General features: G+C 59.5%; 2 protein-coding genes across 4 annotated transcripts in view; both read right to left on the reverse strand.

The window, feature by feature from the left end:
- Window positions 1–8: 8 nt before the first annotated feature.
- On the reverse strand, window positions 9–7,863 carry CTSH (cathepsin H). Its single transcript, XM_075764406.1, has 12 exons — window positions 7,639–7,863; window positions 7,461–7,492; window positions 7,242–7,347; window positions 7,076–7,146; window positions 6,521–6,625; window positions 6,128–6,214; window positions 5,223–5,278; window positions 4,064–4,145; window positions 3,906–3,974; window positions 3,364–3,470; window positions 1,352–1,477; window positions 9–751 (listed from the first exon to the last, which is right to left on the reverse strand). The coding sequence occupies exons 1-12, from the start codon at window positions 7,709–7,711 to the stop codon at window positions 676–678; spliced, it is 990 nt and encodes a 329-aa protein (XP_075620521.1). The 5' UTR covers window positions 7,712–7,863; the 3' UTR covers window positions 9–675.
- Window positions 7,864–7,962: 99 nt separating this feature from the next.
- RASGRF1 (Ras protein specific guanine nucleotide releasing factor 1) overlaps window positions 7,963–14,668 on the reverse strand; it is a 40,845-nt gene continuing 34,139 nt past the window's right edge. For all 3 annotated transcript variants that reach the window (XM_075764449.1, XM_075764448.1, XM_075764447.1), the window contains exons 22-27: window positions 14,237–14,321; window positions 13,765–13,962; window positions 12,894–12,973; window positions 11,891–12,008; window positions 11,495–11,563; window positions 7,963–8,987 (exon numbers count right to left, since the gene is read on the reverse strand). In XM_075764449.1, coding sequence (XP_075620564.1) covers window positions 8,895–8,987; window positions 11,495–11,563; window positions 11,891–12,008; window positions 12,894–12,973; window positions 13,765–13,962; window positions 14,237–14,321 — 643 coding nt within the window. In that variant the 3' untranslated portion in view covers window positions 7,963–8,894. The remainder of the gene's footprint in view (window positions 8,988–11,494; window positions 11,564–11,890; window positions 12,009–12,893; window positions 12,974–13,764; window positions 13,963–14,236; window positions 14,322–14,668) is intronic.

A 14,668-nucleotide genomic window follows, 5' to 3' on the forward strand; every position in this document is an offset into this window, starting at 1 on the left:
CACGCCGCGCGGTGACAAGGCCTCTTTATTCAGTGGCGGATTCGAGCGTGCGATAACACAAACAGCAGTGGGCCCCACACGGCCGCCTCACCCCCCTGCGCGTACACCACTAGCAGTAAGCTTCCTGCTCCCTTCAGAGCCATGAAAGAAAATCATCCGTTTCTTCTCTATTATTTCTTCTGCATTAAAATACCCTGGTTTTTAATACAAAAAATACTAAAAACAATTTAATGAAAAGAGGTAAGACTTAGAAATCACAGCACTCAGCTTTGTCCTTCAAAGAAAAATAAAAAGAGCCCTAGACATTACAGCCGTTGATCTGGAAGCAGCCGCCCTAGGGAAGGGACGAGCGTTGTTGGGGCAGTGTTGTGGCGTTTCAGCCGCCCAGGCAGCCCCTGCTGCCCCCACCCTGGCAGGGCCTCGGCTGGGAGCGGGCAATCGGCCGGAGTCTGGCTCCCAGCGCAGGGGCACGCTTGCTTTTGGCTGGGGAGAGGAGGCGCGGGTCTTCCTACGGCAAGGAGCTGCGTGCAGACCGAGGAATCTGCCTGCAGGTAACGACTGAGCAGAGGGTTCATCTTGTTCTCGTTTTCTTGATTTTAGCATTCAGAAATTCCTGTGCAGAAACTCCAGTCGTTCCTTTTCCCGTGCCCGCTTTCCCCAGCCTGCACTCTCTGCTTACACCTGAGGAACCGGGTAAGATGCACAAGCAGCAAGACCACACATATTCTTGCCCCGTTCAATAAGGAAGTACCTAAAACGAGAGAGGAATGTGTATGAGCGAGCGTTCCCTACTCCAGCAGTCGGCACGACAGACACTGGCGCAAGGCGACTGCTCTCATTCTGTGCAAGCTCCTCTCTCACGCCAGCACAAGGAGCGAACACCCGTGGCAGCGCCATTACAGCCAGTGGTTAGTCCCCCTTAAATCACAGACTAGCACCTGACTCTCAAAACTTCACTTGCAGCTAGAAATACTTGCAGAGCCAGAGTGAAAACTCGCTCCCGGCCCAACCTGCTCTTCTCCGGCTGTGTAACCGCAGAAGAGGCACATTGGTCTCCCGGCAAACCAGCGCCACAGCGGCTCCGCATGCGCTGGCCGAGCCCCCGGTGACAACGGCAGGTCCGCTGCTCTCCAGGTCCGCTCTAACCACGCTTTGTAGAGCCACGTCTCCTTCACTGCCGAGGCTGGGACGACTGCCCCTGCCCAGCGTACGAGAGCTGTGACATTTCCGCTTGAGAGCGTAAGGGCGACCTGGGGGGTGACGGGGGTGGCTGGAAGCCCACGCACATGACCGTCCTTTTACCAGGCCCCAGGAGACCGAGGTGGGTGCGGTAGCGTTGGGAGCTCCTTACCCATCCATGCCCCACAGCGGGCCCCAGGAGTTCTTCACAATCCAGTAAGGGGTCCCGTTTTCTTCTCCGTACCCCACAGCGAGGACAGCGTGGTTCACCTTGTCAGGAGTGTGCTCACATCGTGGGCTGCAAAGAAAAGGGAAAAATAAAGCAGATTTGTTACATGAAAAACCAGCCTAATTAATTGTGGATTAGCTGGCATTCTTGATTGCACTCCAACTGCAAAAAGCACTAATGGGTACTCTGAACCTCCAGTTGTGGAGAGTAGGGAGGGAAGCCAAGACAACGGGATATGGTTCTGTTCTCTCAGAGATTATTACCGGCCATATCTGGAGTCAGGGCAATAGGCTTCACGGAACTTTGATCCGAGCACCTGGTCTGGCTTTTTGTTCAGAATCAACATCACCATTGTCACACAAGATCGAGCTACAATGAAAAATCTGAGCAAAGGAATTTTTCCAACGAAAACCAGAAGCACTTAGTGCATCCCAGCAATGGTTTGTTCTGCCCTGAAGTTCAGGGGCTCTGTTCCACGTTCTGCACAGGGAACAGCAAGTTCCTCAGTCTGAATACACATTTCCTTGTATTTCCTCTCAATTTCCAGCTTTTAAATTGCACTTGATGAAAGTGATACAGAACAAGATAACACAAGGTACAACCTCCCGTCTCTAGAGCACCCGTTTTTAAACATTTTCAGATCGCAGATAAGTAAAAGATCAATAATCCCCAGTACAGATTTACTTTTCTTGAGCCTGTTAATAGCTGGTCTGGGGAGCACAGGCTACAAACACTGGCGCGTCAATTATTCCATATGCTTCAAATCTACCCGAGACTATGAACCTACAGGGTAACTGTACTTGGTGTGTTCCTCACACCGGACTCCTATTGAAAGTATCTTGACCACTGCCTGCTCTCACCCCTGCCCACTGATTTGAGATTACTTTGAGATTTGATTATTTTGAGCTTTGAGATTTGATTATTTTGAGCTTTGAGATTACTGTCTTTATTGCAACAGCAGAGCCACTCGAATTCGCGGTGCTGCCTACTCTCTCCCTTCCAGCTCCCTGGGGCAGATCACTCATGCTTAGACTCTTAGTTTAATTTTCCCTGCAGTTCTACGTGACCGAGGCTTCGTTACTCTTAAAGTGTTTCGCTAGTTCTCTCCAAACATGCACTTTCCCCCTTTCTCCCTTAACAGAAATCTATCCTGCCGCAGTCAGCTTCCACAGCCTTTCCAAAATATAATCATCATCTTTTTAAGTGGCTTTTTGCCTCGGCTACAGAGCTGACACAACACTCGAGACCTTCTTCTGCCAGATCACTTCATGTCTCAAACTAGTTCTTCGTCTCTGCCGCTTCTCTCGCAGGTCCAGCTGCAGAAGCAGGCACGCACCTAAGGGGGTTGGCACAGGGCGCCCGGGGAGCCGCCTGCCCTGCATAGAACTGTGACACGGGGACCCTGCCTGAGTAACACAACCTGCCGACGTACCGGCTCGGGTGCACACAGCATGAGCGCAGCCACGCTGCTCACAGCCACCCCTCCCAGGTCCCGCACTGGAAGAGCTGCCCAAGTCTCACAGAAAACTCACTTTGGTTAGGGCTTACCCAAAGTAAACCCGCTGCGTTCAGCTGCTGGACCAGGCTGACCCTGCTGCTGTCCAGAGCTCGGACACAGACGTCAGCCCTGGGACAGGCTCCCCAGCTCTGCGGTGGGGCTCCCCAACTCCTGGGCTTCGTTCCAAATCCAGTCTGGTCTTCAGCCTGGACTGGATCCTAGCAGTAAGTTGGCTGCAAGCACACTGCTCCCTCTCCCCTGTGCTGCGCTCTCACCCCCCTGGGAAATCAGTATATTGAAGCTCAGTTTAGTTATGTTTTCTATTTTCTGTTTAAAAGAAAATGGAAGAATGCAGTCCAGTGTCCCTGCGTCTAGTGCCATAAAGTGGGAGAAACAGGGATGCGAGTGATTCCAGCCCTACACCTTCCCCTCACCTCCCAGGTTCCAAAGTACTCACTTTGAATAGACACCTTTTCTGTAGTGCATGAAGTCACCCGTCACCTCAAACGCAAAGCTCACCGGGTTGTGCTTCCCCACAGCTTCCACCATGCCATTCTCATCATACTGCAAGAAGAGGATCCCAGGGTCATTTATCTCCTGATTACACTGGAACCAGTCAGGATCCCCGGACCAGCAGTCAGAGCCCAGCAGGGCTAACCAGCCTAACCCTGGCTTTCCACTTGCAGACAAGGGAATAAGTGCTGCTTGGACTGCAGGATGAGAACCAACACTTCCTTACAGCCTGGAGCAGCACGCGCTGCGGAAAGCAGGCAGAGACCCAGTGCCTGTATTTTGACTGCAGCGCTTCGTTGGTGCCACCTCCAGAAACGGGAGCTGGTGGCACACAGGAGAGCAGGAGTGTGCACGCCAGCAGCTCACTCCTCTCCTAAGAGCGAGCAGGCTGCAGCATGAGCCCGGCACGCCTCGGGGCACCCAAGCACCGTCCAGGCCAGGCTCGGCACAGCCCTGGCAGTTTGGAAACAGCCCTCGGGACCTCACCTGCGTGATATTGATAACATCCTTGACAAACGCTACAGCCTTCTCCGGCTGGAACTTGCAGGTGCCGTTCTGTGCGGACAGAAAGGAAGCGGTGTTAGAGCCTGCTCCGGACCCTGCTCTGCTGCTGCTGAAATGCCTCTGAGCTGTGCTGGAAATACCTCGGCCCGGTACGGGTAGGCATCCTCCCCCATGAGCCCTTTGTTATACAATATGTATTCGAAGGCTTGGCTTGGCAGACCCCTGCAAGACAACACAGCCAGAATGCAGATTAATTAGGGTGGTAATGCTGCGGCTTCTGCAGAGCAAAGTCATCAACCTTCCCCCCACAGTCCTACAGACTGTTCCACAAAGTGGGGGGAAAGGGAAGGACAGCGTGTGTCCTGGACCCTCTAAAGGCATAAGCTCCAGTCTGTTCCTGCAGTGCCTCCCTGTCTGGGACTCCTGGCCTAGCCCACCACGCTCTTCAGCACGGGAAGGGGTGCCCGATCCCCGCGGGAGAATGCCAACGCAGGGGCCCCGAAGGCGCGAGGCCGCCTCGCCCTCACAGCACCCACCCCGCCAGCTCAGCCCGGCAGCCCCACGCGTGGAAGGTGTTTTTCTGTGACCTCTGCCCAGCTACCCGGCACGGGGGGCGAGGAGGGACCCGCAGCTGCTTCCTTCCCCGGCCAGCTCCGGGGAGCACATCTCCGGAGGGAAGAAAAGGGGAGCGTGCTCAGGGCGTGCTCACAAGGAGAGGACAAGGAGGAGCCACGAGAAAAAATAAAAAGCACCAAGAGTGGTTTTGCTCTCCGAACATTCCTCAGAGACCGCTTATCTTACAGAAAATGTAAGATATCAGAAAGCTTTATTTTCTGCCTTCTCTAGCAACGCCAGTAGGAATTTACCAAAGGGGAAGCAGAGGTTTCTGTGGGTTCCTTAAAGTGTCATGAGATGTGCGTGACCCATGAGCAGAGCAACAGATGAAACTCCCCTTGCTTTCCTGGAGCACGTTAAAGCCTAGCTACCTAGCACCCGAGGCTGCGGTTTCAGAAGACCTTGTAACAAAACAAGTACCAGAAGAAAAAACTACTAAACAAGAGGAACAACAGAGGTTAGGAAATGCTGGAAGTTTATTGAAACTTTCTAACCTCTAGGGAGAGCAAAACTAAAATAACCAAACCAAACCCAAAAACGTTTTCCCTGCCGTGTCTCAGCCTTGGGGAAACAAAAACCATTCCAAGATCTGGAAGGATCCCGACACTAGATCTTGAGAAAAGCTGTCAATCACGGACCACAAAACCCTCTTATTTCTATTCTTTCTCACTTTATACTACTTACCCACTGCAGCCATGGTTGTTAAAAGCCTGGGCGCAATCAACTAACTGTTGTTCCGCCTACAGAAAAGTTTTTTGAGTCAGCGTATATTCAACACCTGCATTCGGAATAAGTGAGACAGAACGCAGCCCGCGCGGCAGGCAGCCAGAGCGCGCTGGGTTTACCCACGTGGGGCTCCACGTCCCCAGGAGCAGCACGAGGAAGACGTGGAGCCAGCAGCCCAGGATGCTCCGGCTGCAAGAGGCATTCCTCCTCAGGCCCGCCGGGCCCCCCTTCCACCCGCGGGAGCACCGGCCAAGATCTCTTTCAAAGGTCAAGTTTGTTTTTAACACACAGGCCCAACCCTCAGCTACTCTGATAAGTCATATAAGTGGCTACTGTCTTTCTGGTTCTTTGAGAACATAAATCCTCTGGGAGTTTAAAAATAAATAGTCTCACAATGTGCTGCTTGCAGCAAGCTGTTTTGCAGCAAGGAGCTCTCCTCCCGGCTGGCAGCACCAGACATGGCTCTAGCTAACCACGCCGGCCACCAGCGGCAGGGACCCGTCAGCCTCCAGCCTCCGCGTTTCCATCCTGCTCCAAAACGGGCCCGGGGCAGCAGGACACTCAGACCCGGGAGGGGATGGCGACAGGCACGGCCTCAGGCACAGAGCTCCTGGCCACACTGCCCCGCGCCTCCCCCGCAGTGCTGCTCGGCTCGCAAAGAGCTGCCTGGGGTCTGCGGGGCCGGGGGTCAGTCTGCAGGGCCGGGGGTGCCCACCACAGCCGCAGGCAGTGACGTACAGCTGGACTGGGAACAAGCAGCCGGCGGCTGTCCCGGACAGGAGCGGGCTGGCCCCGCTGGCAGCTCCAGCACGTAACCGGCGGCAGGACTCGCCATCAGTGCACAGGAGAGGAAAATCTCTTACCAGAGAGAGGAGCTTTCCTGTTGCAATAGCGATAGCAGACTCCAAACACCCTGTGGTGGAAAAGGTCCAGCAGCTCCCGCAGGGGCCCTGCGTTAGGAACCGGAGAGGAACTGCTGTGTAACGTGCCGTGGGGTCACTGCCCTCCCCGAAACGCCAGGGCCGGGGCAGAAAGGCATGCCAGGAGCACAGCGATTCCCCCCGCTGGCATCCCAGGGGCCATGGCCTCCCCCTACCCCAACACCCCCGGCCACCCCCACCCCATCCCGGGGCAGATTGCTTCCCCGCAGGCATGCTGACCCCAGCACCGCTCCTTCGGCATGGTGCCCTGCCCACAGCCGTTAGCCCCTCTCGGGGCCCGCTCTGGGTGCGTCACCGATGACACACTCTCCTCACCTGGTTTTTCACCGGCGTCACATAATTTCCCTTCTTCCTCCAGTCGATGGAGTCAGGATACGGCCCGGAGCTGCGCAGGAAGTTCCCCTTTGTAGCTGAGCAGTTCTGCAAGCGAGGCGGGAGGGCTGTGGCAAGCTGCCGCGCCGGGGGACGTGCCAGGGGACGGTGGCCCACGGCCGGCCGCCCTCCCCGGCGCGGAGGGAGCAGCGACTGCCACGCTGCTTGTGCGGGAGCTCCCAACTCCCCACACAGCCGGGATCAGGCCTCAGGTCCGCCCTTAAACATACAGCTCAACCTGCAAAGCTGAAAGCAGAAGTGGCAATTCGGCTGGGGCTGGGGCCAGGAGGTGGCTGAAGGCAGGGACGGGGGGTTCACCTCGCTCTTACCCAGGCTCCGGCGGAACAGGACGCTCACGTAGCAAAGCGGATTTCAGGCAGCAGAGCGATGGGTGCCGGCCCACGCGTGGGTGCAGCGTGGCACACGGCCCCCGTGGCTCGGGGTCGGCCGCCCTGCCGGCCCCCTCCTCCCCGCCCGCAGCACCCTCCCGGGACTTACCTGGGGCTCTCTCCACAGGTACAGCTTTTTAAATTCGGCGAAGGTCAGATCTGAAAACTGGTTCAGGCTCACTAGGAGGAGGGGGAGACGGGAAGGGTTTGCTCGCTCAGGATCAGAGTCCAAAGCGAGAGCAGGAGCGGGCCGGGGCCGGGGCAGCGGCTCCTACTCTGGAAGCTGTGGTTGCCGGCGTTGTGCTCGTCGATCTGCCGCTTGTTGCCGAGGAAGATGCGCAGCCTGCGGGGGTACTCGCCCGGGCCGTACCGCCGGTGGTTCTGCGGGGGCAGAGCCCGTCATCCCGCCGCTCCCGCGGGGTCCCCGCCGGCCCCGAGCCCCTGCCCGGCCCCTGCCAGCGCGGCCCCCGGCGGAGGCGCCCCCGGAGCTTTACCTGCAGCATCCAGGCCTTGAACTGCAGCTCCTCTGCGGGAGAGAGCGGGGAGGCGTCAGCGGCTGCCGCGGGCCCCGGCCCGGAGAGCGCCCGGGGCGGTGAGCCGAGCCGAGCCGTGCCGTGCCGTGCCGTGCCGTGCCGTGCCGAGCCACCCCCTCCCCTCCCGGTGCCCCTTTACCTTCGGCCGAGGGCGCCCAGGCGGCGGCGGGCACCAGGACCGCGGCCACAGCCAGCAGCGCGGCCCAGCCCATGTCTGTGCCGAGCCGAGCCGAGCCGGGCCGAATCGAGGCGAGGCGAGCCGAACCGAACCGGGCCGGGCCGAATCGAGGCGAGCCGAACCGAATCGAGCCGAGCCGAACCGAGCCAGGCCGAAGCGAGCCGAGCCTCCGCCGGGGGGCGGGGAATGGGCGGGGCGACCCCTCCCCGGGGCGGTCCTTCCCCGCGGGGGCGGGGCGGGGCGGGGCCGGCGTGGACCCGCCGATAAAAACATCCCGAGTCCCGGTTCACCCTGAGATAGAATAGATTTATTAGCAAGAGGTAATCAGGAAACATATATTTTTACAAAAAAATGGAAATATTTTTCCAAACAAGCTGTAAGTTGAAATAGATTTAGGGCTTGAAAGAGAATTCTCATACCACGAGGTATTGCTTACAGCAAAAGTGTTCTGGTTGTTAGAGTGGAGCATGCCTGCCACTGTAAAGTTAAACTGTGTTTATATACTGTACAATGTAAAAAATACATGGTAATATTCACAGAATAAGCACTACATTACTATATTCCTGCTAGAAGGTGGTTAGACAGGATTACAGTATATGTAATAAAAACACTCGGTCATCTTTTTCTAATTCTACGTCATGTTACTCAGAGTGGTCACAAGGTATACGGATCTATAGCATATCAACAGAAGCTTGTCATGAGCCGTAGGCAGCGAGGAGAGTCAAAGGGTCGTTTCCAGCTTCCCGACTTCGGAGGGACGGGGGGCAGCGGCCGAGAGCCCCCCCGCGCCGGGGCGGCACGCAGAGCCGGCGGCTTCGCACGGCGGGAAAACCTTGGACGTTCTCTTCCCCCGCCTGACAGAGCTTGCCCGGGGACGTCGCTGCCGATGCCGCACGAGCGAGAGCTGCTCCGCGCTGCCCGGAGCTCCGGGGGAGCGCGCGGGTTCAGCCGCCCCACCGCCCGCCCCTCGAGGAGAACGAATGACAAAAATAACATCATCGAAAAGAAACCGGGACTCCAGCAAAGTGTCGATGCGTGAAACCTTAAACGACGCGGGAAATCCTACGCGAGGTCTACTGCGGCCTAAGAACGAGGGGGGCGGTTTGCTTGGAGAAGCACATACGTGGAAGTCACTCCAGGGCGTCCAACAGAAACAAACATATATACAGTATGGTATAGCGTGTGTACACGAGCAGCCGCCCGCCACTGCTCCGGGCTCAAGAAGGCAGTTTGGGCTCTATCCGCAGAGAAGCTTCGTAAAGGGTTTCTTCGTCCATCACAAACGAGTGGTCCAGCAGGTACTGCGTCACCTGGAAAAACGAGAGCCAAACCGTTAACGGGGAGGACTCACCTCTGCTGCAGCCCGCGATAAATGCTGAAATTGGGAAATGAGAAAGGCCTGAGCAGTGAAGGACGAGTCGCAGAAGTGCCCGCAGTTCCTGCCAACCGACGCAGGCATTGCACGTGCTTATCTCATCCTGGCATTGCAAAGTCTTGCCTACTCCTCAGCTGCTCTTGTTTTTCTTCCTTAGTTTTCCTCTCTGATACTATTTTATCAGCCACAAAGTTCTCTCCTGTTGAGAACACAAAAATCCTGATAATTAAGGCGCCGCGTAAGTGGGGAATGACATTCCTGCTGCAGGAACGCTGCTGATGGGGCAGGGCATCTGCTCCGGTGCGAGCAGAAAATTTGCTCGTAATTCCTGGAAAATTTTTCCCAAGTTGCTTTTTGGCCTCATTAGCCCTGCGGCACACTCAACTGATGCCGGACAGGGGCACAGCCCGTGCCGGGCCAAGGCGCCGCGCCTGGGATTCGGAGCCAGCCGGCACGAGGAGCAGGCGGCAGCAGAGCCTTTGCCCAGGAAGCGCCGGCAGCACAGACGGGGCTCGATCCCGTCACCCACAGGAGCACCTGGGAGCTTCTGTAGGGCCGTATCGCACGCCCGCAGGGAGACGGGGCGATGCACGGCCACGCATCTCGCAGCGCCTCACCACCCTGCCCCGCAGCTGGCGCTGACTGTTCGCAGCCGGCTTTCCCGGGGCAGTGGGCTGCTTCACGCTGCTCTTCCTGCTGAGCAGGAGGCCGGGAGGAGGCCGGGAGGAAGCTGGGAGGAGGCCAGGGTTACCGGTGTCCCTGGTCGGGAAACGGCTGCGGTGTGGGCTGCCCACGCTCAAACCGGAGCCCGCGGCTCCCCGACCTCCGGGGTTGTGGTCCAGAGGGACCCGGGCTGCTCCTGCCACTGCACACGGAAACCGGCGCCGTCGGAGGACGGTTCAGCCCGGCCCGGTCACCAACAACGCGGCAGCCGGGGCAGCGCGCGGGTTCGGCAGAGGCCGGCAGGGCAGCAGCGCTGTTCAGGAGGGTTTCCTGTTTCGGGAGAACGGCAGCGCTGGAGACAGTGGAAACCCCCGCAGCGACCAGCCCGGTTCCCGGGTGGCTCTGCAGGGCTGCGGCGGAGGAAGTGTGAGGATGGCCGAGACCCTTCCTCTCATCACACATGTGGGGCCACCAAGAGGCGGAGGCCACCCGGCACCTCGCTCTGCTCCCAGCCGGCACCCGCAGGCCGGGACGGGGGTGCTGCCCCAGAGCAGCGAGTGCTGGCTGGCTCCAGGGTGGGCTCTGCCGCTGCCGGGACCACTCAGCTGCCCCGCGGGGGGCCCAGGGCCCGGCGCCGCGCAAAGCCGCAGCAGGGGAAGGGGGCACTGAGGGAGGCGCAGACTCCGCGCCGTGCCCGACTGTGCAGACGAGGAGCAGTGCAGCATTTTATAAACGCAGAGAGCAACCGAGGAGCACTCTGGCCACCCGCCGCACTGCCCACCCTGCCCCACGGCTGGCACGTCCCGGCGTAGCTGCTGTCTGCAGCAACGCTGCCGCTGCGGCATCCCGGGGGAGGCACGGGGCAACCTGCTGCGGCCCCTGCAGCCACCCTCCGTCCCTGCACCGCTGCCAACGGCCTCCAGTGAAGCACAGCCCTGCTCCCGGCACAGAGGCACCGGCCACGCTCCTGCTGCGAGGGAGCGCAGGGCGCGAGGGCAGCGGTGCCGGGAGCCACCAACACTTGTAACTCGTTCCCATGGATGGGAAAGGTACAGCCTCTCGTTCCACCTCAGGTACAACACGAGCTCCGGCCCAGTTCAAGTCCCGGAGCTGCTCTACCACAGGACAGGGAACTGCGCAGCCAGAGCTGTGCCCATGCCCTCACCACACAGAGGTCTCTGCCTCGGCCGACATTTGCCTGACCGCGGCTCACGGCGGAGGGCAGCGCCATGCCCAGTGCCCACCCGCTCCCCGGAGCCCCTCCAGGCCGCTCCCTTGCCCCACCGCCCAGCCACGGCCACGCTGCAGCCCCAACTCGGCAGGACCGTGCCCGGCTGCTGCCCCCCGTGCCCACATCGCGGCGGCTTGCAGAAAGAGCCGGAGTGAAAGGGCAGCCCCGTCTGCTGGGAAGAAACGGCAGCAAAGCGAGGGACAGGCAGGGACAGCGCTGACTCGTTCTGCCACGGCTTGGACGGCGGGACGCTGCATCCTGCTGCTCTGCCAGCGATGCTGCGCAGGCGCTGTACGGTGTGCGTGGCACGAGAGGCACCCGAGCAGGGAGGTCACTACCATCTCCCGGGTCATCCCCCTCCGTTACGCCTCGCCTGACACAAGCCCCCCCACCCCGCACTGGTTCTGCTGGCGTTCTGGTGTGACATTCCGTACAGAAGCACCGTATCTGCCCCGAAGTCGCTGCCAGAAATTGCGGGCTGCTCAGACGCTGCAGTTGGAGCGGGAGATGAGGAGAGGGAGCGCATGGCTCTCGGGACAAGGCCCTACCTTAGGCTGGTGCTCAATCTTGTAGGAGGTTTGCTGGAACTGGCGGATCTCTCTTATGATGTGTGAAATCTGTCCAGAGATAAACCACAGAAGCTGTTTACGGCACAGCCATCACCACCGGCACCGCGTCCCAGGCCTGGGAGGGTGACGGGCAGCCGGAGGAGCGTACGCCGTCCGCACCTTTCAACCGCAGCACGATGCAAAGGGCTTTTTTGTTTCCTCAGGCACATCCCTCACCAGGGACAGCCCCGGCCATGCTGCTTGGTGCTGTGCGGACGCAGGCTGGCCGTGGGGACCGCGCAGGGGGGACACGGACCTGGCCGGCACCGCAGCACCGAGCCACATCTCTCCAACCCGGCCCCCGCGCACCCGCCACAGCGGAGCTGGGAGACTCACCATCCTCATTTTGGAGAAGTTCACCAGGCCGTCCTCGGTGTAATTCGGGGTCCCCTCCTCAATGAATGCCAGGTCAGTCAGGTACATTCCCAGGTAGGGGACGCACGGCGGGTCACAACTTGGGGAGCAAACCAGAAACAAGTAAGAAAGAAACCTGTCGTACTCGGGGCTTTGAGCGGGGAGGAGGGTCGGACTCCGCAGCTAGCAGAACTGGAAGGGTTCTCTCTAAGACACAGAAACCCTAGAAGGACGCTGCCCCCTGGGAAGGCTGCTGGTCCCCTGGGCCACATCCTGCAGCCGCCGTCCCCGCAGGCAGGGCAGGACAAGCACGAGCTCTGGCCGTGCCCCGCACAAAGCCGCGGGCTGCCGGAGGTGATGCGCAAGCCGTGGGGATGCACCGGCTCCAGGGAGCTCAGCACCCCGCTCGCCAGGCACCCACAGCACCGGGCTCCTCGACGTGTGGGACTGAGCGAACACCAAGTAACGACTCGGGGAACCCGAGTGCTGGCAGAGAAGCCCCACGCCGTCCCCGGTGGGGTGCGGGGCTGGCTGCCATTGCAGCACCGCCAGCGCTCTGCTGGGCAACGCTCCGGCTCGGGAGCCACGCCGGTGTGCTGCCGATGAGGCCCACGCTACCTGGAGTGACGTGCACTGGCTGGTGGGAAAGCGTAGCTAAATACGGTACGCTTTGGGGTGTAAACCACGAGTCTGTAAGGGGAGAGGGGGGAAGTTTCCCGGTGCCTGGCAATGATTCCCCCCTTTGCAATCCCTCTCATTCACTTCTTTCCACGCCGCTGCTCAAGGGAGTGGCTCATTACTCGGGATCGCTTTGCAAGCGCTGCCCTGTGCCTGCTAAAGGAGACACGCGGCAGCGCAGGCTCTGAAGTCATCTCGTGAGCAAAGCCCCAGCCCGCAGCGCAGGAGCCGGGCTGGGATCGAGGTCCCGTGCCACGCTGGGGACGGCTGGCCGGCAGCGGCCGCAGGAGAATCATCGTTCACTCACTTTTTCAGTGCCTCCCTCAGGTTCTTGAACCTGCCCTCCGACGACACCAGCTTTTGTAGCTTATCGATCAGAGCCTTCGTCTGCAAGAAACCCAAAGCGTCAGCTGGAGAAGGCCCTGGAAGAAACCCCCAGCCCCGCGGCCGGGGGGGCAAAGCCTGCGGAGCCGCAGGGTCGCTCCCATCCCGCCCTGCCCGCAGCAGCACCAGGACACGTCACCCGTCCGGCCGCTTGACACCTTTGCAGGGACAAATTCTGCCCTGGCCATTACAGCCGGCTCCTGGTGACGTCCAGAGGAGCTGAGCAAGCACTTGAAAGCCAAGTTCCTCCAACACGTAATAAGGACAGGCTGCGCACTTCTTTCCTTCCCCTGCCTCCCACACCTTTGCCTTCGCCAGCGCCTGTTTTAATTTACAGGTTTATCACTTTGCCGGAAAAAAGACGCTGTTTGGGATTCAGAGGAGCCCACAGGGCGGTTCTGGCTCGGCAGCCCCTGGACTCCATCAGGCTCTGCACCGTGCAGGTACAAGCTATTTCCGTACCAATAACTCAACACAAGAATTCATTTTGCTCATCCATACTTGGTCTGAGAAGCCCAGAAAACCCGATTAAAGAAGTGTCTGTGTGCGTATACCGCTACAATGACTCTTTAGAACAGGTTTCTTTAGCTGCTCGTCTGACCTGCAGGATGAATAAACCCAACAGCAACGCAGGGTCTGAGCCGCTCGCGCGACAGCTCCCTCCTGGGAAAGACCTAGAAAAACCTTACTCCTTTTCCTAGCTGTTTTTCCAACGCACGTGTCTTACGTCATCCCAACACCATCGCGCTCAAACCTCCCCTGCCTCCCGGGAGAGGGTCGGCCCCTGCCCCTACCTGCTTGGAGACCTTGAGCCAGGTTTTCTTCAGGCGGAAGATGGCACTGCGGTTGAGGGAGGAGGTGATCTCCAGCACCGCGTTGTAGTTGTGCAGGCACCTGCAGATGTCTGCCACGGCCACCCACTTCTCGATGGCACTCACCCGCGCGTTGATCTCCTCGTTCCGGAGGATCTCCGACGCAATCAAGTTACTGACCTTGGGGGAGACAGGGGTCCCAGCCCGCGTTAGGAGGACTTTGGGCTCCAGCTACGCGCCCTCAGCCTCGCAGCGGTTTTCGAAAGCTTTCCCTTCACTGCAGTAGCCCCGAATGAGCAACGGCACCGGGAGATGCTCCACTCGCCATGGAGCATCCGTGGAGCGTGGGAGGGGGCAGGTAGTGCTCGTACCCCCCAGACCCTGGCTACCGCGGGGGCTGGCTGCGCTGCCTGGCCTCTGCCCGCCCCCCGTCCCCCACCGGGGCTGCGCTTACGTCATTGAAGTGTTTCGTGTTCTTCATAATGTAAGGAGTCCTTTCGTTCTTTTCAAGCTTCATCCAACCTTGCCCAAAGAACTCTCTGCAAACGACAATGTTCAGCTCAATGATTGTTTCCCATTTTTCCGGGACACCCAAGCCCTGCAAGCTCCACCACCCCCCACGGGATGGAGGTGCCGGGGCCTTCGCCCCCCCCGTTGCCGGAAAGGAGAGCACGGGTGGGCTCGGTGCGATGGGCAGGGGATCTACGCCAGCAGACGAGCCGCAGGGTCAGGCCTCAAACTTGGGCAGGAGCCCAGCCCGGGCTACCTGCAAAGCGGCGGCGGCCGGGAAGGCTTCGCACCCTCCGGGTTTATCCCGGGCCAGGCTGGCCGCGGGGCAGCGGGCGGCTGCAGAGTCTGGGCGGCCGGAACAGCCCTTCCTCACCCA

The sequence above is a fragment of the Balearica regulorum genome, chromosome 12 (assembly GCF_011004875.1).
Source record: "Balearica regulorum gibbericeps isolate bBalReg1 chromosome 12, bBalReg1.pri, whole genome shotgun sequence".
Lineage (NCBI taxonomy): Eukaryota > Metazoa > Chordata > Aves > Gruiformes > Gruidae > Balearica > Balearica regulorum.